This window comes from Cebus imitator, unplaced genomic scaffold, assembly GCF_001604975.1.
Source record: "Cebus imitator isolate Cc_AM_T3 unplaced genomic scaffold, Cebus_imitator-1.0 Scaffold341, whole genome shotgun sequence".
In the NCBI taxonomy this organism is placed as follows: domain Eukaryota; kingdom Metazoa; phylum Chordata; class Mammalia; order Primates; family Cebidae; genus Cebus; species Cebus imitator.
Genome location: NW_016107656.1, coordinates 2,494,418 through 2,518,772, shown reverse-complemented (window position 1 = coordinate 2,518,772; position 24,355 = coordinate 2,494,418). Strand labels below are relative to the sequence as shown.

General features: G+C 32.6%; 1 protein-coding gene across 8 annotated transcripts in view; it reads left to right on the top strand.

Moving 5' to 3' along the window:
- The first annotated feature begins 146 nt into the window (after positions 1-146).
- The window catches only part of LOC108287401 (syntaxin-binding protein 5), a 61,025-nt gene continuing 36,816 nt past the window's right edge, over positions 147-24,355 (top strand). For 4 of the 8 annotated variants that reach the window (XR_005196499.1, XR_005196498.1, XR_005196497.1 and 1 more), the window contains exons 1-5: positions 147-537; positions 2,608-2,759; positions 9,724-9,789; positions 14,458-14,517; positions 14,616-14,663. Coding sequence is in view for 4 of the 8 variants with exons in the window: in XM_017505765.2 (XP_017361254.1) it covers positions 2,639-2,759; positions 9,724-9,789; positions 14,458-14,517; positions 14,616-14,663 (295 nt within the window). In the remaining 4 variants the exon portion in view is untranslated. The remainder of the gene's footprint in view (positions 538-2,607; positions 2,760-9,723; positions 9,790-14,457; positions 14,518-14,615; positions 14,664-24,355) is intronic. The other 4 variants (XM_037730374.1, XM_017505766.2, XM_037730373.1 and 1 more) reach the window with 4 other exon arrangements.

Genomic DNA, 24,355 nt, shown 5'->3' with positions numbered 1-24,355 from the left:
CCATCGGACACAGCCATTTTTAAGTTTTAAACCTGCTTTTCTAACTTACATTTTTAACTTGACTTTTTTTTCTCTTCTTAATTTTTGGGCTGCCACTTCTCTTCATCTTTCTCCCCAGCCCTCCCTTCCTTCTTTTCTTTCTCTGTCTTTTTCCTCCTTACTTCTTATTTTCTCTTTTCCTTCACCCCAGCTATCCTCCCCCACTTTATATGTAGAGTTTGCATATGATTTATTTTTGTTAATTACATACTTGTTTAGTCCCACCAACTAGATTAGATGCTTATAGATAACAGGATTCTGACTTCTATATCTTTAAATATCTAGTATAGTTTTATATAAAAAGTTATTTATAATCATATAGGCCAATAGTTGACAATGGGTTAAAAGCTAACATGTTTTCTTTTATTTTAGAGTTAAAAACTCACCACTTAAACAGTCTCCAGGTTATCAGACAGAACTAGTTATTCAGTTGGTTTGGGTGGGTGGAGAACCACCACAACAAATAACCAGCCTGGCAGTCAATTCTTCCTATGGATTGTAAGTATAAGTTTATGTTTTTTCCTAAGTCTCTTCATAGTATTCCATACCTCATTTTGTTTTTAAAAATAGAAAAGATGGTCTTTGTTATATTGTTACCTAAAATGGCATTCTATAACTTTAATTTCAGACCAAATTCAGTGTTTATTTGGAACATAATTTCATTCCTAGTAACTTACTTTGGGTGTGCATGCACTATTTTCTGATGTAAAGTTAAATGCCTCAAGGACCAACAGATTATTTGTGATGAAGTTTTAAAGTCAGTATATCCTCCTAGATATAAACTCCCAGAAACAACTTTCTTATTAATAGTTACTATAATAGAAATCTAACAACATGAACCCAGAAGACTTTGTTATATACTGATTTTTGTAAATGTTGAACTGTAGCTATGTAATTTTTCTTTCTACTTCCAATGAACTTGTATAAGTTGTAAAGGCATGACAATAATTAGTATTTATCTATACTACAGTATATTTGTTTTATTTGTCAATTCATGCCTTCAGCCATATAGTTAATTATATATACTTTTATCACAATGTGATAGACTTATAAAGCATTTATTATTTTCTTGTATCAAAAATCAACACTGCAGTGTAAGAAACTTCTTCCTAACTGTTCAGTCCCGGAGCTATTTATCATGTGTAGTTCATTGTCTTCTTGCTTGATGCTGGCCCTAGGGACTCATTCATTTTTTTTTTCTTGCTGGTATCTCCCACCACCTACTCTGTCTCTTGCAGCTGTATAGTTAGCCCTCTGTATCCACCTATTCCATCCATGGGTTGAAGCAACAGCAGATCAAAATATTCAGAAAATGTAACAAGAAACAATACAACAATTTTTAAAAATAAAGTTAAAAAATACAGTATAAAATCTATATAGCATTTCCATTGTATTAGATGTATGTTAATAATCTCAAGATAATTTAAAGTGTATGGGAGACTGTATGTTGGTTACATGCAAATTTTATGCCCTTTTGTATTGAGGACTTGTACATCCACAGATTTTAGTATCTGTGGGGGTCCTGGAACCAAACTCCTAAAGACAAGGGACAACTATACATCAAAATAACACTGGCTACAGTCAGAGATAGTTTTCTCTCATATCTTTTATTTGCTGCCACATGATGTAAGAGCACATATAGATATTTTATTGTCCACAACCATAAAGAAAACAAATAGGAAATGAGAAAAAGAACCAATAGGAAGTTTCAAAGGAAATTGCAAATCAGTCAATTGCAGGCCTCACGGAGCTTACAGTTGTATTTTGTTTGGCCCTTTCTGTCTATTTTTAGAATTTTTATTGGTTACCAAGACTATATAAATCCATACTTTAAGCTTCAACTTAAAAATCTGATTATGTAGCCATGTCCACTTTTCTGCATGGCAGCTTCAGCTGGAACTGAGTTGAAGCTTTTCCTTATTAGATCTGCCATATACTCTTAAGTCACAATGGTGTTTACGTGTCCTCTTTTACTTACTTACATAGCCCCCTATATATGTCAGTTTTCCATTTCTGGCTTAAAAGATTTTAAAAGAATAAATTTCCTTTTTTCATAGTTGATTGGTTTATAGTTCCTGACTCATAATTGAGAAGGTACTTAGAACACCCCAAAGGGAGCCTTCAAGATGTATGCTTTCTACTTTTTATTCTTAACTTGAATGATTACCAAAACTTGGCCCAATGTATAATCTCCTATTTGCCTAGAGGAAGGGAATGTCTCCTACCCATGAAGATCTCAAAATGCCCCCAAGGTAGAAAAATAGATGTTGCATTGTGAGGTGTGAGAGATTTATCTCTCTGATCAAGTTTCAACTCCTATGTCAAATATTTTTTTTATAAATAATACAGTTGATTGATTTAGTGATATTAAATAATTAATGTCTGCAGAAGATCTAAACAGTTCTGTGAGAAGGCATATGTAGCCTATATATCAGCTCCTATAGCTGTGTTTTGTTTCAAAGAAGTTTCTGAAAGACCGACCATAGCGCATTCTTCAGCCTTTTAGACTACAGTACATTTTCTTGAAATTATTTGTTTGTGCTAAAATGTTTATTTTCCTATTCCCAGGGTGGTTTTTGGCAATTGCAATGGCATTGCTATGGTTGACTACCTCCAGAAAGCAGTGCTGCTCAACCTGGGCACTATTGAATTGTATGGCTCTAATGATCCTTATCGGAGAGAACCCCGATCTCCTCGTAAATCTCGACAACCTTCAGGAGGTAAAAAGAAAAGGAAAGAAAATCCTGAGCTTTAGGATTTCTATAAATGCTGACTTACTTCTGTGAATATAAGTATTTCAGTTAGGTAAAAGCTTACCTGATTTATTCTGTATATGTAAACTACCAAAAACTAGCAAAAGGTGTGAGTCTTACTTTTGGTTTCTGTAGTTGTGGTTTCGGGTTTGTTTTGTTTGAGACAGTTTCACTCTGTTGCCCAGACTAGAGTGCAGTAGTGCCTTCACTGTACCCTTGACCTCCTGGGCTCAGGTGATCCTCCCATCTCAGCCTCCTGACTAGCTAAGACTGTAGGCACATGCCACCATGTCCAGCTGATTTTTTGTATTTTTTGTAGAGATGGGGTTTTGTTATGTTGCTCAGGCTGGTGTCAAGCTCCTAGGCTCAAGTGATCCACCTGCCTCAGCCTCCCAAAGTGCTGGGATTATAGGTGTGAGACACCATGCCTGGCCTGCTTTTCTTTTTAATATTCTAGGATTTTATTCCACATTGAGAAAGAACCACAGGATCAAACTTTTCAGCTAAAATATAATGACAGGAATATTTGCATCATTATTGTAGAAAAACAGTTACTTTCAAAGTTTTTACTCCTTTTCATAAGACCAATATTTATTGTTTCAACCATTTCATTCAAAGGAATCATTCCCACATGGAAAGAAAAGGAAGATGCAAAAGTAAATTTTAGTTCTGTGAAAATACAGCATTCTCAGATAGCTTTGATTAAATGTAAGCCCACACTCATTGAGAATTCCCTTTATAGAGTTCTTTTATGTTTTCGAGGTAATTAGGCTTAATTTTAAATGTTCTAACACTAATACCTCAAGGTATACATGTATACTTAGCTATATATACCATTACTTCTTGCCCTTTTTTTAAATTTCATGGCACACACAAAAAATGGCATTTGATGTATGGCACACACGGTACACTAATGAGGCTTCCCGTAGTAACTGGCCTGCTGGATCCGGTTTCCCCAGGATCTGCCCAGCCGGACCAGAGATTGACGGCAACCCTATTTGGGGCATACTTAACTCATTTGCAGAATACCAGTGTGCATTGAAATACTGTTGGGGAAGCACTGGTCTGTACTTCCTAACTCATACCCTCTGAATTAAAATCTATTCTGCAATTCATTTTTCAGTTGTGTTTGGTACATTATTAACTAATACTGTAAATTTTACAATTTGTGGGGGATAAATGAGGGGATATAGACCTTTCTATTATTTTGGCTTGATAATTGAGTTTTTCTTTTCAAAGTTTTGTTTTTCCATGTTTGTTTGAGTGTTGATCATTTTGTCATGTAATATCTTTAGCAGAGATTGTTGTCCCAATCATACCATTCTAGTATTTTTGTCTCCTTTTTTTTCCCTTCCACTTTTCATTGCTTCACTAAGGTGTGCTGTTTGTGACTTCTTGCATGTGCGGCCTTTCTAGCTTATATTCTGAATCTATGAAAAAACTTCGCTCTTCTTTTTTAAGTAAGTCATTTATGCCTTGGCATGTTTGTTCTTTGTGAAATCATTGGGTTTTTTGTTGTTAATTTTTAAAAGAGCTTATTAAAACATTCTATGTGTAAAACACTGTACTCATTACTTAGATTCATCTCATAACATGTGTATGAAAACAGCTGTTTAAATACTTGTGCCCCAATTCTATTTCTTTATAAAGCCAAGATACTAATATTTAGTGCTAGAATGTTAGAAAATTATCATGGTAGAGAAGAAATATTTTTTGAAGATAAAACCTTTAAACCGTTTATTTTACAAATGTGGTAAAAATTTCACTATCTATAAAAGTAATCGCTTTTCTCCTTCATACCTTATACTAGCTTATGTAAAATTGCTGGAAATTAAATGCCCAGATTTATCTAAGGATAGAGACTAATTGTACCATGTAATTTTAAAAATACTAAAAAAAAAATGCTTTTTAAAATTTCACTGCATTCTACATTGTTCTCCAGTAAATCCTACAATACGTATTATTTATATTATTATTTGCTTTATTTTATTATTGAAGAATTAGCTATTTAGGCACAGGAGACCTAATTGAGTTTTTCCTTATTAGTTTAAGATATTTACCCATTATTATGCCTCACTTTGTCAATATTTAGGGTTATGTTTTAAGTAAAAATTAAAATTATGTTAAAGTATGTTTTAAAATAACATCTTAAGAATATTTCTGACTTTAATCCCCCTAAATTTATAAATATTTGAAATAAAATTAGAATGATTGGCATAAAAATTCTTTGTTGTGATCTTAAAAATGATATTCTTTCTAACATACATATTTTATAACATGTTCTTAGGTGTAGACCAAATATCATCAAATTGTTCTTCAGGCTTTTTTAAAAGAACAGTTCGGAGAAATTTTTTGTTTTGCTACTAATAGAAGCTGATATGTTTTTATAAAGAATGTAGTTCACATGAATTTTAAGACAAAACTGTTTAGGGTAAGTTTAAATGTGTCATAGCTGTATTACAATACAGTTGTATTATTGAGTAAAACATGGGCTGTGTTTTCATAATAAAGATTGTAAAACTGTCACAAACAAACAGTAATAAAGTATTTCAGCTACCCATATATCTGCTAAAAATCTGATTTTACTAAAAATAGGATAATATATATCTTGTTTTGCTGGTTGTTTTATCATTCAGAAAGTAAAGGACACAACAAGAGAAATTTCTAATCTGAATATAATTCAAAAGATCTAATTAGTAATGTAGAAGTGACACATGCTGGAGAGTGCTTGCTCTAGGAAGTTATAATTATAAAGAAGGAAATTATGGGCAAAAGTTTGTATCTAGACTTTAAGATTTTTTTTTCAAAAGTTATGGGTTGGAGGCTTTAAGTATGAACCTTTTTACTACAATTTCAATTACTTTTAAGTCTTCAATATTTTCAGTAAGATGGAAAAGGAGAGATAGTTATGGAGCACCATAGTACTGGTTGAGAAGTTCTGTTTGTGTATATATTAGAAGAAGCAAAAAATATGTATAAGAAGTCAGGCACAATCAAAAATGAATAAGTACTGTGTTGAATTAGGCTGATTTCATAATACGAAATAAGACACTGTTTGGTTTAGGAAGGATTAGAGCCTCAATTTAGGGATAATTTTAAATAATAGTTGAAAAAAACAGAAAGTAGAGCTAAATAACTTTGATTCTGAGTGCTACATTAAGAAGAATCATTTTTCTCTCTGCAGAGTATGAAAGCTATAATAATAAAGAGAAACTAAAGCCCAAGGTCCTTTATGTAAATAAGGCAAACCAAGTAATAATAAAAAGAATATCAAGATAATTGGTGAATTTAAAAGGCATCCCCAGTTGGTGAAGGTCAGACATTTTACATATCAGTTGATTTGAAGCACAAATTAGTCAGAGTTCTAGAATGAGTTGCTATGTAACTGATGCCTTTATGTGCATATAGAAAATAGAAATGATTAGTTGAAGTCAGCAGAAGTTCACTAAAAGTAAGTTGTAGCAAAATCAATTTTACTTTTTTAATCTTGTAACTCCATTGATGACTTATGGCAGCCTGTTGACATAATGTTCCCTGAAATTAATGAGGTATTTGATCATTAATTTTAGAATATTTTTGTGAACCAGATGGATAGAAGTGACCTTAATACCTAGTTCAGTTTAATGATGGTAACATTGGTTAAACCAAGAGTCAGCAAACTATTTGTAGGCCAAATCCAGCCTAGCACCTGATTTTGTAAATACAGTTTTATTGCAGAAATACCATGTTTATTTGTTATGTGTTGTCTATAGCTGCTTTTGTGCTGCAGTGTAACAGCTATTTGGTGACAAAGATTTTTGGCTCAAAAAGCCTGAACTATTTATTACTTGGATCTTTACAGAAAACATTTGGCCACCCTCTCAATTAAACCGTGGTACTGGATTAATGTGTGGTCTAATATTTACCTTGATGTAGTATGCCTCAGTTAGTGGATATATTGTTTTGAGTAGCATAGGATTATGTTTTGTTGAATATTTTAAATAGTTAATGTAGCTTCCTATCTGGACTTTTGCAAGAGAAGATACACTTATCAGAATGGTCACTAAAAATTTAAGAGAGAGGTATTACATTCAGTGGCAGTGTAACAACTCAAAAAGATAAATTTATAGGTAGAAACAGTAAATTTAAACCAAAGAAATAAGATTTATCAGCAATACTTGTTGAGCCCTGAGTATAGATTATAAAGATTATTTACATATAGAACAGAAAACACTGGCTCAGGAGTAGTTCGTGTGAAACATAATTGGAGATTTTGTTTAGGCATATCTAAGTTTAAATCTCCACTCTTTGTATAACTTCATGATACTAAAAAGGATATTTATCTGAGGCTCAGTGTTCTCATTTATGAAATGAAGATGGTTACTCCCTCAAAATGTTGGTGTGAATATTAAGTGAGAGGACATATGTGACATACCTAATCTTGTGAGTGAACATTGTTGGCATTCAGATGGTTGTTTTGTTACTGTTGACCGCAACTTCATGTGTGCCAGTAATGTAGCAAAACTGCTGACTATACTCACGTGAGTTTAGAACAGTTAAAATTATAGTTCTATGTTTATGTTGTATTTTCTCCTCATTTTTAAACCAGGGCATTGTAAAAAGAGGATTTTTGTCCTAAAACATGCAGAGCTTTCCCACCAGTTAAAAAAAACAAAACAAAACAAACAAACAAAAAAAAAACTCTAAGAGTAGCAATGAAGTGGACCATTTCTAGAAGTAATTAGGTTTTTATTCCTGTATAAAATGCCTAAAACACTGGGTGCCTCAGTTTCTTCTTCTGTAAAATGAGAATAATACTGTCTACTTCATTTGCTGCTGTGAGAGTTAAATGAAGTAAGCACTTAGAACCATATCTGGCACATAGTAAGCACTCAGTAAGTGTCACCTAAGACCACTTAGCTAATTGGGTTGAAATATCTTTGAGCAAAGCCTAGATAGCTATATTGCTGGGAATATTTGTTGAAGGGATTCTGGCAGTAGTAACGGGATGGATTTGGTTACATGCAATGAAATTCTTTCACATATATTTATTCAACCATTCAACAAATATTGAGGCTTCTGTGTGCTATGCAAAACAGACAAAGTTCTCTACCCCACGGAACTCATATTCTGCTGGAAGAGACACACATTTAAGAAGATAAGTAATATACAGTAGATTACATTAATAGTGCCAAGGGGAAAAATAATTGAAGGAGGATTTGAAATATCGGAGATGGAGTGTTAAATTTAAAATAAAATAGAGTGTCCAGATGACTTCAGGTTTAAAGGAAGTGAGAGAGCTATTATCCATGAGGATGTCTGGGAAAACAATCAATGAAACAAAAAACATTTCATGCAAGAGAACAAGCACCATTTGCTCTGAAGCAGTACACCTGGTGAGTTAAAGGAACAACGAGGAGTCAGTGTGGCTGGAGAAGAGACAAACCAGTGGTGAGCAAGTCAGCGAAAGCAGGAAATAGTCTGAGAGGTAACAGGATACAGTATACCGTAGGATCATATACATCACCCAGCCAAGTAGCTTATTTAACAGTCGTTTAATACCTAAATTAAATCTTCTCTATGCACATTCTTTAATTCCACTCCTAACTGTTTCTTCCTGGGCCATTGCAAGAATAACTATATCATACAAGTTTAAGAACTTTTTTAGTCAGTAAGTTTAGTAATTATTATATCATAAGGACCCTCAACTGAAACCTCAAAGTGGTTTCCCCTAAGTATAATCTTTAGTAGCAGTTGTCAAAAATACCAAGGGGGTAAAATTTCAAATTTGATCATTTTTATTCAGTACTAGTCACATCATAAAACTGGAGTATATTATCACTTCTACTTAAAGATCCTCTATCTTAGTGTTCTATCAAGAAAGACTACATGTATATAAACAAATATTTTTTCAAAGATTAAATATGTACCTATAATTACGTCTATCATCTTAGAACTGTAAAAACCAGGTTTTCTTCCAGGACCGTTAGTTTGATGAAGATTTTTTTTAAAACTGCTAATTCTCAAGCTGGGCACAGTGGCTCACACCTGTAATCCCAAGGTGTGATTTTGGAGGGCCAAAATTTGAATTTGGGAGGCCAAGGTGGGCGGATCACTTGAAGTCAGGAATTCGATACCAGCCTGGCCAACATGGTGAAACCCTATCCCTACTAAAAATAAAAAATTAACCGGGCATGTTGGTGTACACCTGTAGTCCCAGCTACTCAGGAGGCCAAGACAGGAGAATCGCTTGAACCCAGGAGGCTTAGGTTGTAGTGAGCCAAGATTGTGCCACTGCACTCCATCCTGGGCAACAGAGGGAAACTTAAAAAACAACAACAAAAACGACTAATTCACATTCAAGAAATTCCTATCTAATAAAGAAAACTAATGTTTATCTCAAAATAGAAAACTTTTCTTAAAAGTTCAGTACTCATGTTCTCAGAAAATGTTACTATAAAAGTTTTCTTGGTGACTGTTGGAAATGTGACATCATGTCTTTTACCAAAGTAATAGAAAAGCAGATACTGGTGATAAATACACATTCTGTTCATCAATGTGACACCTGACTTCTGAGGCTCAACAATGTGACTCCTTGCCCAGCTAGTCCAAACTCTTGATGTGCTTTTATTCATAATGTTTAGACAATTTGCAGGGGTTTTTATACCTTCAGTCACCAGGCAAATTTATAATCATATTAATTGTTTACTTGTATTTTATCATAGATTATATTTTTATTTGTTTTAACTGATGAGTGCTGTATTAGTTTGAGGTATTTTACTGTAAAATGTTTTTTATCTCAAACCCAATGATCATGGTATCAATACCAACAGTCTGTTAATTTACTGGGTTCTTTTAAATGGACAGTAGTTAAATGTATACTGTAAATAAAAGACAAAACTGCACTTACATAAATTTATGGTGTGATTTGTTTTTTGTTTTTATTTTTTAGCTGGTCTGTGTGATATTAGTGAAGGGACTGTTGTTCCAGAGGACCGCTGCAAATCTCCAACTTCTGGTAATTGGTTTTTTGTATTTCATTAGTAATTATGATTCTGCAAAATCAAGATAGCATACCAATGTACATTTTGATAGATATGCATTTAAAATACATCTACAAAAACTTTTGTGTCTTATATTTATTCTTAAAATCTTAACAGTATTCTTTGAATTCTGATTAAGTGGAAAGAAATCTAGCCTGTGCTAAATAAAAATCCAAAACTTTACCTGCTGAGAATCATGTAATTGTTTACTTAATTTTCTTATATTTACACCTTTTTTAAAGAAAATATATTTTACTCCTTACCATTGGCTCAAATGTCTTAGTTCTCTATAATATTTAAATGTTATGAAAAATGTTTAACACTTATAATCTGAGTGAAGACAATTAGAATAATTGTAGACTAATTACATGTATTTTTGTTTATGATGAAAAATTTCTAATACAGCTGTATTAAAGCAGTTCTCATTTCTTATCTATAAGTGGGTCTTTATGTGACCTATGCATATATTAATATTTCAAAAGAATATTATTTTTATTATCTTTGGAGAATCTTAAAATTAAGAAGATCCTAAATTTATTTTATTTTGGTTGATTGAACCCTTGTTAATCCTTCATAAAGTTAACAGTATTCACTAGCTTTCTAGTGAAAAGATCATTCTTAGCATAAGTAACACTATTGTTAAGACGTGTTTTGATCCTTCCATAGCTGGTATACTACATCAGAAACAATTGTAAGAATGGGAAATATTGAGAAGCTTACTTTGTTTTACTCCCTCAGATTTTAGTCTAATGTTTTATTATATCTAGACTGCAAAAGCTTTTATGATGTTTCCTTTTTACAGTTGCATTTTCCTGATGTTAAACAAGTTGATTATTTCTTAAGATTAAAATGTATCTATGTATTTTCTGACTTTCTTGTGCTTAAAACTTCATATTTAAATTTATTCATTAAACTAATAAAACATATGGAAGAATTTCTCACATAATTAGTACCTAATATTAAGTTTTAATGTTGGTTAAATTAAGTTTGCCTAAATAATATGGAACAGAACTGTCTTCTGCCTCCTAGGACTGTTTATTTCTGAATTTAGAATTTAGAGTTGTAATATTTTTTAGTTCTTACTCTATAACTGCATAAAATAATGTTCTGACCTCGTCTTTCCCAAAATCCACACAAATGCATTTATCAGTATGTTAAGGATATAAGTCAGGGTGGACAATTTGGACATGGAACATATAATATATTAAATACAATCCTATGGTAATATATTTAATATATTAAATACCATAGGGTGTGTTTTAATAAGATTCAGCCCAAATAAATTAATACTCCTTTGATCCTAAGCCAGATTTTCAAAAAGTGGCTACATCTAGCTCTTTGAAATAACCAAACAACTGGTATTTGTAGATAAGAGTATATTTAAATCTAAGTATATAAATAGAAAAAGTAAAAGTTAAAAACCCTGTACTTCCTCTTTCTCAAAACAGAGAAACTCAAACATGTTTAGGCATTTTCAAATATATTTTGCTCTTTGGTCCATGTGAAAAGACAGTAATGGTTTGAAATGAAAAGTAAAAATTATGACTTCAAAAAATCATTGGTAAATCTTGTATTCTTATCATTAGATATAGAAACCTTCATTTAGTTTAGTCTTTGGTTATACTCTGAAAAATATAAGAATTCTCTGAGACATTATGTCAGTTTCTACATATCAGGAAATACTGTTTCTTTATAAAAAGTCAAACATTAATAGGGAATAGTTGTTTCAGATAGCAGGAGATACCAGTTAAGCACAACTGGTAAGAACATTACACTAAGGAACTAGAGTGAGACGCTGGAAAACTATTTTAATATAAATGCTTTTCACTGCATTCTTAATAGCTGGTGTGTGCCTTTCTCAACTTGTCCATGTAAAAATTGTTAATAGTAATTTTTAGCATCTATTATTGGTTGTTTTACTGTGTATATTTGTAACTTTTTTTTTAACCTTCATTCCTGTTAACATTCTAACAGGGAAATAATGAAATAATGTATTATTACCTCTGGCCAACACATGCAAATTCTAATTTGCAATGGTCAGAAAAGAATAACATTTGGGATGAGTTTGAAGTGAATCACAAGAGCCACATGGGGATCATGGTTTTAAAAACATAAAAATTAGTAATTAAATTACTAGCCTCAAATACTTTCTACAATGAGAGTAACATAAAAAGGTAAAATAGTTAAGTCATGCATTATAGATTATTAAAAACCTATATAGATAATATAAAATAAGTTGGTATTTATGGGAAAAGAAGAAATGTATAAAAGTGGATTGGGAGTTAAAATGAGTCTCTCATAAATACTAACAGGAAGACCAATTTAGAAATGTAAAGTACATATGCCCTTATCAAAACCAGTAGTTCACTTAAAATAATTCATATATGACGGCAAACTTTTTTGAAAAGCTTTTAAATCTCATAATCAAGATTTGTGATCTCAGCTTTTAGTTAATTAAAATCAAAGCTATCTTCAGAAATAGTCATGAGAAAATGTATATAATGCATATAGATTGCCTTTTTCATTTACTTTTAAATAAACCAATGGTCCCCTAATAGAGAAAGTTAATTCTGCCTACTGAACATATGCATCCTGAACAAATGAAGGGAAAGACTTTCACTTGATCTTTATGTTAAAGAACTCACGTAATTCACTGTGCATGTTAGTATTGGAAATTTTTTAGTCCTGCATGCAACTATATGTGTGTGTGTTTACACACACACACACACACACACACACACACACAATATTCAAATAGTTTTTTAAACTGTTAGGTTATTTCAAACTGAAGAAAACCCAGGGCCACACATACCATAATATAAATATGGCCTTCAGGTACATTCATGATGTAAATGCTGTATGCACTAGAAAAACAATAAGCTGTGGATTCATTGTAGAAATTTAGTAGATATATTCAAATAGGATAAAGTGAAAACTATTTTGGAGCTTTTGCATGAGCTGTCATAGAAGTTATAACAATCAGTAGTAAGTATTTTTAGTTAGAAGAAAAATAAACCTCCTTGTTTTAGTTACATTACAGCCTATGTTGCCTACTTACATTTGAAAATAGCAAATATTTTTCTAATTTTATTATCATATATAGATATGTTATCCTATTGCTTTGATATGAAATATGCCAAAACTAGTGTCAGTAATACATTTTTATACATAAATGTGAATATTTTATAGAGATGATAGTGATATTTTAAAACATATATAGCATATAAACATTATATTATTTAAAGCAGAATTATATTTATATTAAAAACAACTATACCTATTTCTGTTCCTGGAAATGTTACTGAGCTCATCATTATCTGTGTGATATTTTTTGAAGTGAGATTTATGAGGATCTGTAAATGACGTTTAACAAAAATAACGTGAAGTTATAAAACTACTGTAAAAGTAATGGTTCTGCCAGTGCTCGGAGGTTTTACTTGGTCAGAGAAAAGCTGTCAGGGACATTCGCCACTTGACAAAGGGAAGGAAGTACAGTTTTAGTGGGGAGTGTTATATGTGGTGTCAAATTTTGACCTGATTCATTAAGATTCAGTGCTTTTACTGGGATATTTTTAAAGCAGAGAAAGAAAACCTTATTATCTATTTCAATTACATTCTAAGTATTTGCCTCTGGCAGAAAAGCTGTATGAACTCAGCAAATAGTTAGAGAGTCCTACATGTAACACACTCCACTAGTCACAAAGGAAATACAGAAAATGAATCAAATGTGGGCCCTGCCTTTTGGAAGTTCATTCCAGTGAGGAAGGTCCTAAGTGGGTGAATCTAAAATAATAAGGAATTAAGTGATGACCATCATATGAGAAATATGTAGATAAAACGTTAAGGGCCCTCAAAGGAGGAGAAATGATTTATAGCTGAGAAGACTGTGAAAAATTGAATGGATGAGGCATTATTTGAGATGTACTTTTAAAGAATAGATGTCCAAAAGTGATCAACCAATATACTACTTAGGATTACATTTATAATAAAAATGTATATTATAAATTAATTTTTTTAAGGAAAAAATGACTCCCAAAATTTTAAAGAAATATTAGATAATATTATATAATATTGGGAGTCACAGCCAAAATAAAGTTAAGTATTTCTTACCTCCAAAAATTTAAGTAGACATTTGAACATATCTATAAATATAAGTATTTCCTTCAATATTTTAAAGATTCCTATGATATATGCAGAATCAATATGTAGTTTTAAACTGTCAGTCTAACTCTAAAATAAGTTTTACCAGCAAAGTTATAGTACAAGATCTTGGTTCTGCTAGAAAAACCTTATTCAGTTAATAATATCAAGAATTCCAGATTTTTTCAAAGAAACAGTTAAACACTATTTATAGTTTTTTAAATATATTTTCTAACATATAATATACCAAGATTTTGCCAAATTGTTGTAGAATTTAATATTTATGTATACCAGGGTCTATCATGAAAGATGTTACACTACTTATTACTGTACTGTAATATTACAAGAACTATTATTACTATAGACATTGCCTCTCCTGTGGTCACTAACTTGAAAACTTGTTTTAAAAATACCAGATTTTTTATTTGTATATTTTTCTTATTACAACTCAGTGTTTATGACTGACCATGTACCTGTTCCTTCCATTGTCTTCATTTGTGTAGGTTCTTCATCACCACACAATTCAGATGATGAACAAAAAATGAATAATTTTATAGAAAAGGGTATAGTATCTTGATTTTAAAGTATTTTCTTTTATATTTAATTTATTTAGTTTACTTTGAATAGATTTTGACATTTTATATCAAAATATTATTTTCAGTGAAGACCAAAAGCAGAAAGCTTTCCAAGATGGTAGCCAGTGATATAGGTAGGAAATAGAAATTTCTATTTTGTTTCTAATCCTTGCTATATGCAGTGCTAACCCAACACCAGAAAATTATTCAATGCATTGTATTTTCATGTAAATTTGTTGTTCCTGTGCTAAAAAAATAATCTCTTGGGCTGTCTCTTCTAAACTCATGGGACAATAATTATTAAAAATCAGTTCAATTGGGTTGCAGTTCTTTCTCTGACTTACAGTGTGAATTTCTCTGTTAATTTTATTTTTGCTCTACTTTAAAATAAAGCAGGGTTCAATTTATGCCATAAATAACACAATTTTATACCCCCAAGTTTTGAAGCAACTGTTTCTTTATTAGTTTTATTTTTGTTTTTTTCTACCTTTATTCCATCTCTCTCATATTTTCAAGACCCCATATTTCAAGGAAACAGTTTTCTGTAAGATTGACTCTTTCAGTCTATAATCTGTACAGCCTTTAGCAAGGTTAAGTAGGAATTTTCTACGACTGCCCCCACTTCCGCAAGTAAAAAATGCATTGCTTCTTGTGATTGTTTTTGTGAATATATGTTGAGATGAATTACTCAGTCCAAAGTTTTCAAAGTTTAAAATGAGGGAACAAAATATGTAATAATCAAACTTTGAAGACATAATCAAATTAGGGTTTTAAGGTCATGGAAGTTCAGATGTTCTCCAAAGATTTTTAAAGGCTTGAAAAACACTTTTAGAAAAAGAGGATACGTTTGGTCTTTGCTTTAAATTCAAAATTTTTATTATACAGTTACCATATTATTTCCTCCCAAAACCTCTAGCATATATTCCTTGAATTCAGTCAAATCAGATGAATTTCTAGGCAGGTGGAATAGTTCTACTTTTTCTCAACTGATGAAGTTTTAAATATGGTTAAATTTTCAAAAGTTCTTAGAAGTAACACCTATGTTGTCTGTATTTTGTAAATTGAACCCTGTTTAATCATGTTAACGATGGCTGACTGTTAGCCCCTGGTTATTTTTTAAATAAGGTGGTTTATTCTTGGGCAAAGGGCTCTTCATTTATGGAGAATCAATTATTTGTCTTTGTATTTGTGGGTTTTTAGTGACTCTTTTGATAATAGTTAAATCACTGTAATTATGTACTAGCGCTATAGCATAATAGTCTTTAACCAATTTCGTTTATTTTATCTTAATCGTACATTAGAGGTTCTTTTGTTGTCATATTATGCAAAAAGGTTGAAAAGATTTTCTTACATATATTTTACTAAACAACTTTTAAAATTAAATTACCTAGGGATTTTACCTTGCATGAAAGGGAATTCGTACATAATTTTTTTAAAAAATTTTTCTGTCTTATATTTTGTGCTGGGGTTTTATTTGTTTATTGTCTACCTTCCTATTTTTTTCTGTGTTTTAAATAGAATGTGTAACATGAAATACTTGAGCTTGACTATTTGAAAGACTACATTAGCAAATTTATCAGTGTTGATAATGTTATTGGAAGGATAGTTCTTTGATGGCATTCTTGCTTTATTTTTATCTTATTGGTGAGTTTTACTTTTTGTCATGCCAGTTTCTGTAGTTACGTATTTTGAGGGAAACGTGTTAACTTTATTCAGCTTTTCAAAATTGTGTTAGTACACAGTTATGCATAGTTATTTTTAAACCTCAGGAACCATTGTTATATCCCCAGTTTTTTGTGTAATTTTCTTTGGCTTTGATTGAAACCTTACAGTGTGTGTGTGTGTTTTTTAATCACAAGATTTGGGTATATAGAAGGAAAGTTAGTGTCACAATTTTTTTCTTCCTTCAAAGGGAGACTGCTCCATTGTAGACTGTAGAGTGTTTGCAGTTGAAAAAGTGACACATCAGTTTATCTCTCTACATTAGTATCTAGCTTTGTTATAAGAATTAGCATAACATATGCTATTGAAAAACATAAAATGTCAATGAAACATTGGAAAATAACTCATAGATCTTCTGAGGACCTTCATCAAGACTGGTATTTTGTGTGTGAAGCTGTGGTGTCAAAAGTATTAGGATTTCTTTAGCATTTTGAACTCACCTTATCATCCGATCTAGTACCTGCTATGAAGTATGGTGAACCTCATGAACTTACCACTTCTTGCTTCCTCAACATACAAGTATTTATAGCTTCAACTTTAGGTAGTTACGCAGTTGCCTCGTAAGGGAAAATGTAAGAATTAGAACCTTCAGCGTTGCACTAGTCAAAGAACTACTTTGTGTGGAAGGTGAGTAAATAGCTTGACCCTGAAAGTTTGCCCTGAATTTTACCTGTTCTTTGAGAGTAACTGCTGCTGGTGTCAGAGTTTGTGTGTGTGGGTGTGTCTGGGTGTGCTGTGGGTGGGTGGTACAGGATGTCAGTCACAATTTAATGGTTAATCCAAGCATGGAAAATCAACCACCCTACCTTTTTTATGTTTTTTAAACTGCCTGACAGTACAGCTGAGATAGCTGAGACTGTAATGGTAAGCTGTTTTGAATGTGTTTAGCCTTTATCTTGTAATTTTTCTGCCATGTTCCAGCATTTTACAAATAATTTTTCTCAATCTACTCAATAATCCCAGTGGGTTAGTTACTACTGTTTCCTTGTTTTACAGATAAGGAAACTGAATTTAAGTAACATATCTATTGCTACACAGCTAATAAATGAGAGCAGGATTTACACCCAGGTAGCCCCACTCCACTGTCTGTCCTCTTAAACATTGTGCTATATTATTTCTTAATATAATTTACCAAAACCTATAAGGATTCAAAAGCAAATTCATGGTGTGGTTAATAACTAGATAATTTGGTTATGGCCCTGTTCTGTCTACACAGTAATCTGGACAAAAAGATTGGCTCATACTAAGTTCTGTGTTAGAGCCAGATCATGGATGCCATCTTGATACCAATCATCCAAGCATAATACAGTATCTAGAAGTCTACCTTCATCAAATACTAGACTCAAGGGAAAGGAATTCTGGAGTACCATAGCCCATCTACCCAAGGCCTATCTTCATAGTTTATTTCCTGATTGAAAACCAAATCAGATGAATGATCCTGACAATGACCTTGTTCTTGCATATAAGAGCAGCCTATAAAGAAATATCTTTAGTCTTGTGAGTTTGACAGTAAAAACATAATAGAATATAATGTAATTGCAGTATCCACAAAGAAAGCTTCATTCATGTAATATGTATGCGTATGGTAATTTGTTTTGCCTGTGTACACCTTATAAATTGTTATTAGGAAAATCTTAGCTATTAACATTTTCAAAATCCATAGTTTTTCCTGTACTGCTGTAAATCACTTATTTACTCATTTGTTTTATAAAAATTAAAAAGTACAGAATTTTGCAAAGCTTTTTATTTTTAATTCTTATAAAAATAGTCCTGCAGTGTGTATCTTTGTTAACAATGTATTAATCAAATTTTTCATGATATCCTTATGAATAAAATACAGTCTACATGCTAGCATTGTTTGATAAATTTGAAACTACATGATTAACCTTTTCTGAAGATTATTCTGTTTCATTATGGTTTTGTTTCATGCTGAAAGTAGATTTCTTGCTGGAACCCTTGGTCTGTGACCTGGCCTATTGGCAGTTTTATTACTAATTTTCTTAGAGAAGGAATGATTACCAAATTCCTTCTGCTTACATCAACTTGTGAGGAGAAAATAATACTAAGGATAAAAAATAAAAACTCAAAATTATGATGACTTAAATGAGTGCTTTGTCAAAACAGGTAGAAATATTAGCTTCATTTATTGGGTGCCTCATAAATTCTAGACACTATACCAGGTTATTTTTTTCATGTAGTATTTATTAATAGAGGGAAAATTATACTTCTAAGGTCACTTTTATCTCTTCAGTTCTGAGTTAGCATCATTATTTAGGTAAGGATTAACTTAGCAAAAACTGGAATAATTTTTGAATTCTGTTTAAATGACAATAATGTTTGTTCAAGTCCTGTTTTTATTAGTTCTCTTACACATGAATCTCAGTGATTGCTTTTTTAAAGTGTTCCAACACAACTAAAATCTGCTCTTTGTTGTTTTACTCTACATCACTAACTCATTAACTCCCGCAATTTTAAAGCAGTTCTGACACCTTATTTTTCAAGAAAAGATACTGAATCTCAGAGAAGTTAAGTGACACATTCAAAGTAATACCCCATGGTAGTGACTTAGGACTAGAATTCAGGCTTCTTGACTCTTGTTTTACTATATATGCCATGTTTCACACTTCATATTCAAGTTTCCACTTTTTCTTTCTTATGTGATTGCTTTTTCTTGTATGTCTTCTCAATTCTTTTGTATTTACAAGTTGAAAAATAAATTCACCAGGGTTCATTTAAATTTGTTGCCATATGAATGAAAAAGTTTATATTAAATTAATTAAGTAGTATTTTAAGGTATCAAATTATTTAATTCATTGTAAAACTCAAAATAGTGCTGATATTTCTACTTTACATTCCCCAGTATTCAACCTAAAATGTGGCTATTGAATTTGTAGAATTTAGCCTTTATACTCAGCCCACAATGGCTGTTGAAAGAAGAGATGCTCACTTTGAAAGGGTTGATTAGTAAAATCATTTTTACAGGTGATTTTAATATTTTGTATTTTGAAAGAAAAGTATTACCCTTAATTGGTCAAGAATAAATTTTATAGGCAGATACTTCAAAATTATTATATGAGTCTGAGTTCTAACAAATTTTTTCTTTTTTTAAATGAATAAAATCTGAAAAGTATTGACATGTTGTATATTTAAATTTAAATTTTACTTTGAATGTATTTTCTGTCAAATTTCTTAATAAAATATGCATGCTGGAAAGTCTGTGTTTCATATTCCTGTACTTACTATATGTATACTTATTTCTATTGAACTTTTTTTATATTAAAAGGATGTATGATGATCTTTCTAGAAATAACTTGTAGTTTGCTTCCTAGAATAATGAAAATTAGTCTGAGATAAAGTTACATTACTGAAATAAATATTTGTCAGCTCTTATTTGAGCAAAACTATAAATGTGGCAATTTATGTTCTGTCATTACTTATTTTATTAGTTTGTTAGGACAGCCACTACAAAATACCACAGACTGGGAGGCTTAAACAATTCTGGAGGTTAGAAGTCCAGGATCAAGATGTTAGTGGATTTGATTTCTTCTGATGCCTCTCTCCTTGGCTTGTAGACAGCTGCATTCTCATTGTATCTCCACGTGGCCTTCTGTGCAGGGCAGGACCCTGGTGTCTGTGTATTTGTATTTCTTCTTTTTATAGATCTAATCAAATTGGATTAGGGCCCAGCCTAAGGGCATCTTCTTTAAAGACCCTGTCTCCAAATATAGTAGAGGACTTCGGCTTAGGGCTTCTATATATGAATTTTGCAAGGACACAATTCATTCCATAACACTTACTGTGTTAGGTTTATGTATTTTATTCTGTACAAAATTCTCTTGGAGATGTTGCAAAGAGTTTAATGATGGTGTTGTATTAGACATTAAGTTTTACAAATGTTTGGAAAGCAGATGGGGCAGGAAAAAAAATTGAAGAGAAAAGCTCTGGGAGTTCAAGAATGAAAAGAACTTGGTATAGTCCTGTCTTTACTGGACAAGTACTGATACCTCTTTAAAGATTTACCTCTATTTCAGGTAATAGATATAGATTCTATGGGTATTTCCGAGAGCCATCTTTTTGATTAACAGTCCCGTATTTAATTTGTTCTCTTTTTCATTTTATTTCTTTTCATTCTATAGAAGTAAAATTCCAGTTACACTTTTGGTTCATTCATTTATTCATTGTGGTGTTTATTAAGCGCACATTAAGTGCTGGACACATACATATACAGTGTTTTAAAAGATAAATTCTGGCCGGGCACGGTGGCTCACGCCTGTAATCTCAACACTTTGGGAGGCCGAGGCAGGCGGATCACAAGGTCAAGAGATCAAGACCATCCTGGCCAACATGGTGAAACCCCATTTCTACTAAAAATACAAAAAAATTAGCTGGGCGTGGTGGTGCGCGCCTGTGGTCCCAGCTACTCGGGAGGCTGAGGCAGGAGAATTGCTTGAACCTGGGAGGCGGAGGTTGCAGTGAGCCGAGGTCGCGCCACTGCACTCCAGCCTGGCACCTTATGACAGAGTGAGACTCTGTCTCAAAAAAAAAAAAAAAGATAAATTCTGTTTCTGAACTCCTGGACTATTTTAGCAAGGGAGATAGACATTGATATTATTAGTTCTAATGGCTACTAAAATGTGTGTGATAAGCAACGAGAGTTTCTACTTCCTGGTTCCACTTTTCCTCTTGGATTCCTTGCTATATCCTGCAAACTGAATTTTAATTTACTATCTCAGTTTTATTTAACACAAATACAGTCTAACATTATCCCTTTCAAGAGAGTAGTGTTGGCTCTCACAAAAGTAATATCGTTATTTTTTCTAATTGCTTAAACTCAGTATAAACAAAAATCAGTTTGTTTTTTGGCAGCTTCATCGTACAGTTATAATTTTTTTTTTACTGTTATGCCATTTTTTTACTATAAATTTCAAATTCTGAAAAGTGAAGCTATAGTTCTGTTTTTTTTTTTCTTTCAAGAATCCTTGTTTAGAAAAAAGATGTGGACACAGTGGGTAGAAAAACTAAAGGAAAATTACAAAATATCTGTTTAATTTCAAAGAAGTAATAGCATTCTGCACAATTGAGAACACTTAGGAAAATTTCTCCAGTTGCAAAGGACTAAAAAGCATCACCCATTATAAAACTTATTTATTATATAATCATCCAAGTAGTCCCCTTGCCTGTGTATTTACTTCTCTTGGACATCATACATCTTTCCTTAGTATTGAAATTTGCATTGCAGACATAATTATTGTGATCAGGTATAACTTCATTATTCCTACTAAGCAAATGCAGCTCTTCACTGTTTATGCAACCAGAAAGTTTGATGTCCTTATTCAGGCTTATAAAAAGAGTGCAATGACCGACCTTAACAACCTGCCTACACTCTCTGAAACTAGTTTTCCTCAGATTGAAGAAGCCTTCTGGGGTTGAAGAATACATAGTGGAAGAAGGAAACAGAAACGATGTGTCTTTCAAGAACTCATCCAGATTGCATGCTTTCAGTTTGAAGGTCACAATAGAAGATGAGTAACTTCAAGGCATGAACAGAAGTTTCTTGATAAATACCATGAAACCAGCTAGCTGGTAAATTAGTTTCATAAATGATTATGAGACTCCTGGGACTTAGAAATATGAACATCCTAAAATTGTTGGACAGAGTCTACAACCCCATCATCACAAAGTTATATCAGAGGACAGGGTACAAGCCAGGAGGACCAGCTGACTAGAGGTTCTCCAGAGGTGGATCTGCCTCTTCTGGTCTTGCCATCAAGGAGGTTGAATAAACAGACCTGAAGCAAGTATATTCCCCAGAAGTCACAAAAATTGAAAGATACACGGCCAGGCACAATGGCTCATGTCTGTAATCCCAGCACTTTAGGAGGCCGAGGTGGGTGGATCACTTGAGGTCAGGAGTTTGAGACCAGCCTGGCCAACATGGTGAAACCCCATCCCTACTAAAAATATAAAACTAGCTGGGTATGATGGCATGTGCTTATAATTCCAACTACTTGGGAGGCTGAGGCAGGAGAATCATGCGAACCCAGGAGGTGGAGGTTACATTGCAGTAAGCTGAGATTGTACCACTTCCAGCATTGGTGACAGGGTGAGTCCTCTCAAAAAAAAAAAAAAAAGATGCAAACTTTTAACTGGAAGTTCAACTTTAGGCCTTAGGGTTGAGACGTAGCCTCCCACTAAAAACAACTATAAAATTGGTCAAAAGATACGAGCTTAGTATTTCCAGACATTGAACAACAGGCATTCCAAGACTGTCATCCTTGAGAAAACAGATGCATGAGGTGAGCCCCACATTTCTCCCACCTTTCTGCTCAGCTTTCTGCCACAGACCAAGTTCCCGTTGCAGCACAAGTGGAGCTGCAGTATCAGAAGCTTGAGGAGTCAAAGCGTGGAAGTTCTGGTTGCCGGCATGACTGGAATATTTGCTAGAGAGGAAATATTTGCTCCAAGAAATTCTAGAAGTCTCTGTGGAGATTCAAGCTAGGTCCTGAGAACTGTCTACTTTAAATGCTTGTATTAGAACTATGTTAAACCAATGATCTTAAGTCTTTGTCTTAAGTTAGAAAAAGAAGGGCAAATTAAACGCCAAGTTAGTAGAAGGAATGAAATAGCAAAAAGTAGATAGTGAAAGAAAACATAAATAATAGAGGTAAACAGTTTTCAACAATGAAGACAATAGGCAGACATTTCTAACCATGAAAGAAGCCAAGGAATATAGCAGTAGTTTTTAGAAACTTCCTCATGATTAAAGTTCCACAATTAAGTACTACAGCAAAATAACCCAAAAGATGGAAAGCCATGATAGGAAGATTGTTGTTGATCTTTGAATCCATTTAAACTCAAAACCTACACTCAACCTGTGTGTAAATTGTGTTTATCATATGTAGTATAAGTTTTAAAACTGGTAAATGTGAAAATAACTATTAAAAATTGAGAAGAAGGAATATTTGTTCATAACAGGAAAAGAGGGCTACTTTCCTGATCTTTGATAGCTGAGAGCCAATCTTTACTGTCTAGTAGTTTTAGAAATATTTCAGCCTTCGAATATTTTTCACAGTGTGTTTTCCTAAGAGCTTTTAAGATATGATATATCTTGTAGTTAAAAAAAAAAAAAAGGTTTGAAATGTAGTTTCTTTAGTTTCACTTTAGTTAGATTTCGGGAAAAGTAAATGTTTGTTTAAGCATATAGTATCATATTTTTTCTACATATTAGTGGCTATCTGTATTTATACAAAGATATCGGATGGATGTTCAACCAATTTTAATGGTTATTTCTGGTTAGCAGGATGTTGGGTTAAGGTGTAATTTTTTTGCATTATTTGAATTATTTATAATAAGAATTATTTTTACAAAAACAGTTTAAAATTTTAGTTTAAATGTTCGTAGTGACATTGTATGTGGTTAACAACAACTGCCTGAGGTTTTCCCAGCCTTACACTAAAGTACCTATGAAATCAAAGAAAAATAGGAACATTCAGTTTCAATAGAAATTAGATAAGGATACGTGATCACAACCCAAGTCAGTATTGCAACTCAAGACAAAGCTTTGGTAGATGCTGCACAGTTCTTCTGCCTGGCACTTACAAGCATTTAGATAGAAGCCTCTTCATGCAGGGGAAAGAAACCCATTACAGACATCCTAAGATTTAAATCCTTTCCCTCCTTTCCTCCCTCTCCCTCACCTCCTTTCTCCACTCTGCAGAAGGCATGCATGCAAAATAGACACGCTAACATTCCGAAGGAAGTAGGCGATAACTAGTTAACATTCAGATTTCTTAGTGCACTCTGTAGTAACAAAATGGACCAGCTTCTTGAGTTTTGAGGGGATGTAGTTGTGAGCAAAACTTTGACATTTTACCAAAGTTATACATATTTCTCTTTGTTTTCATCTAAACCGAAATTTTTGTAGCATTATAATACACCTTTGAAAAAATACTAAAGGCATGCTTCAGAGCTCCTTGGGTTTAGGGGGAGTAGTGCTGGCATTCTAAGGAAATAATCTAAAATGTATGCAAATATTTATGTAAAACATTTTTATTTCTGTGTGTACTGAAAAACTGGAAAATGCCTGATTTATAAGTGTTTGTAT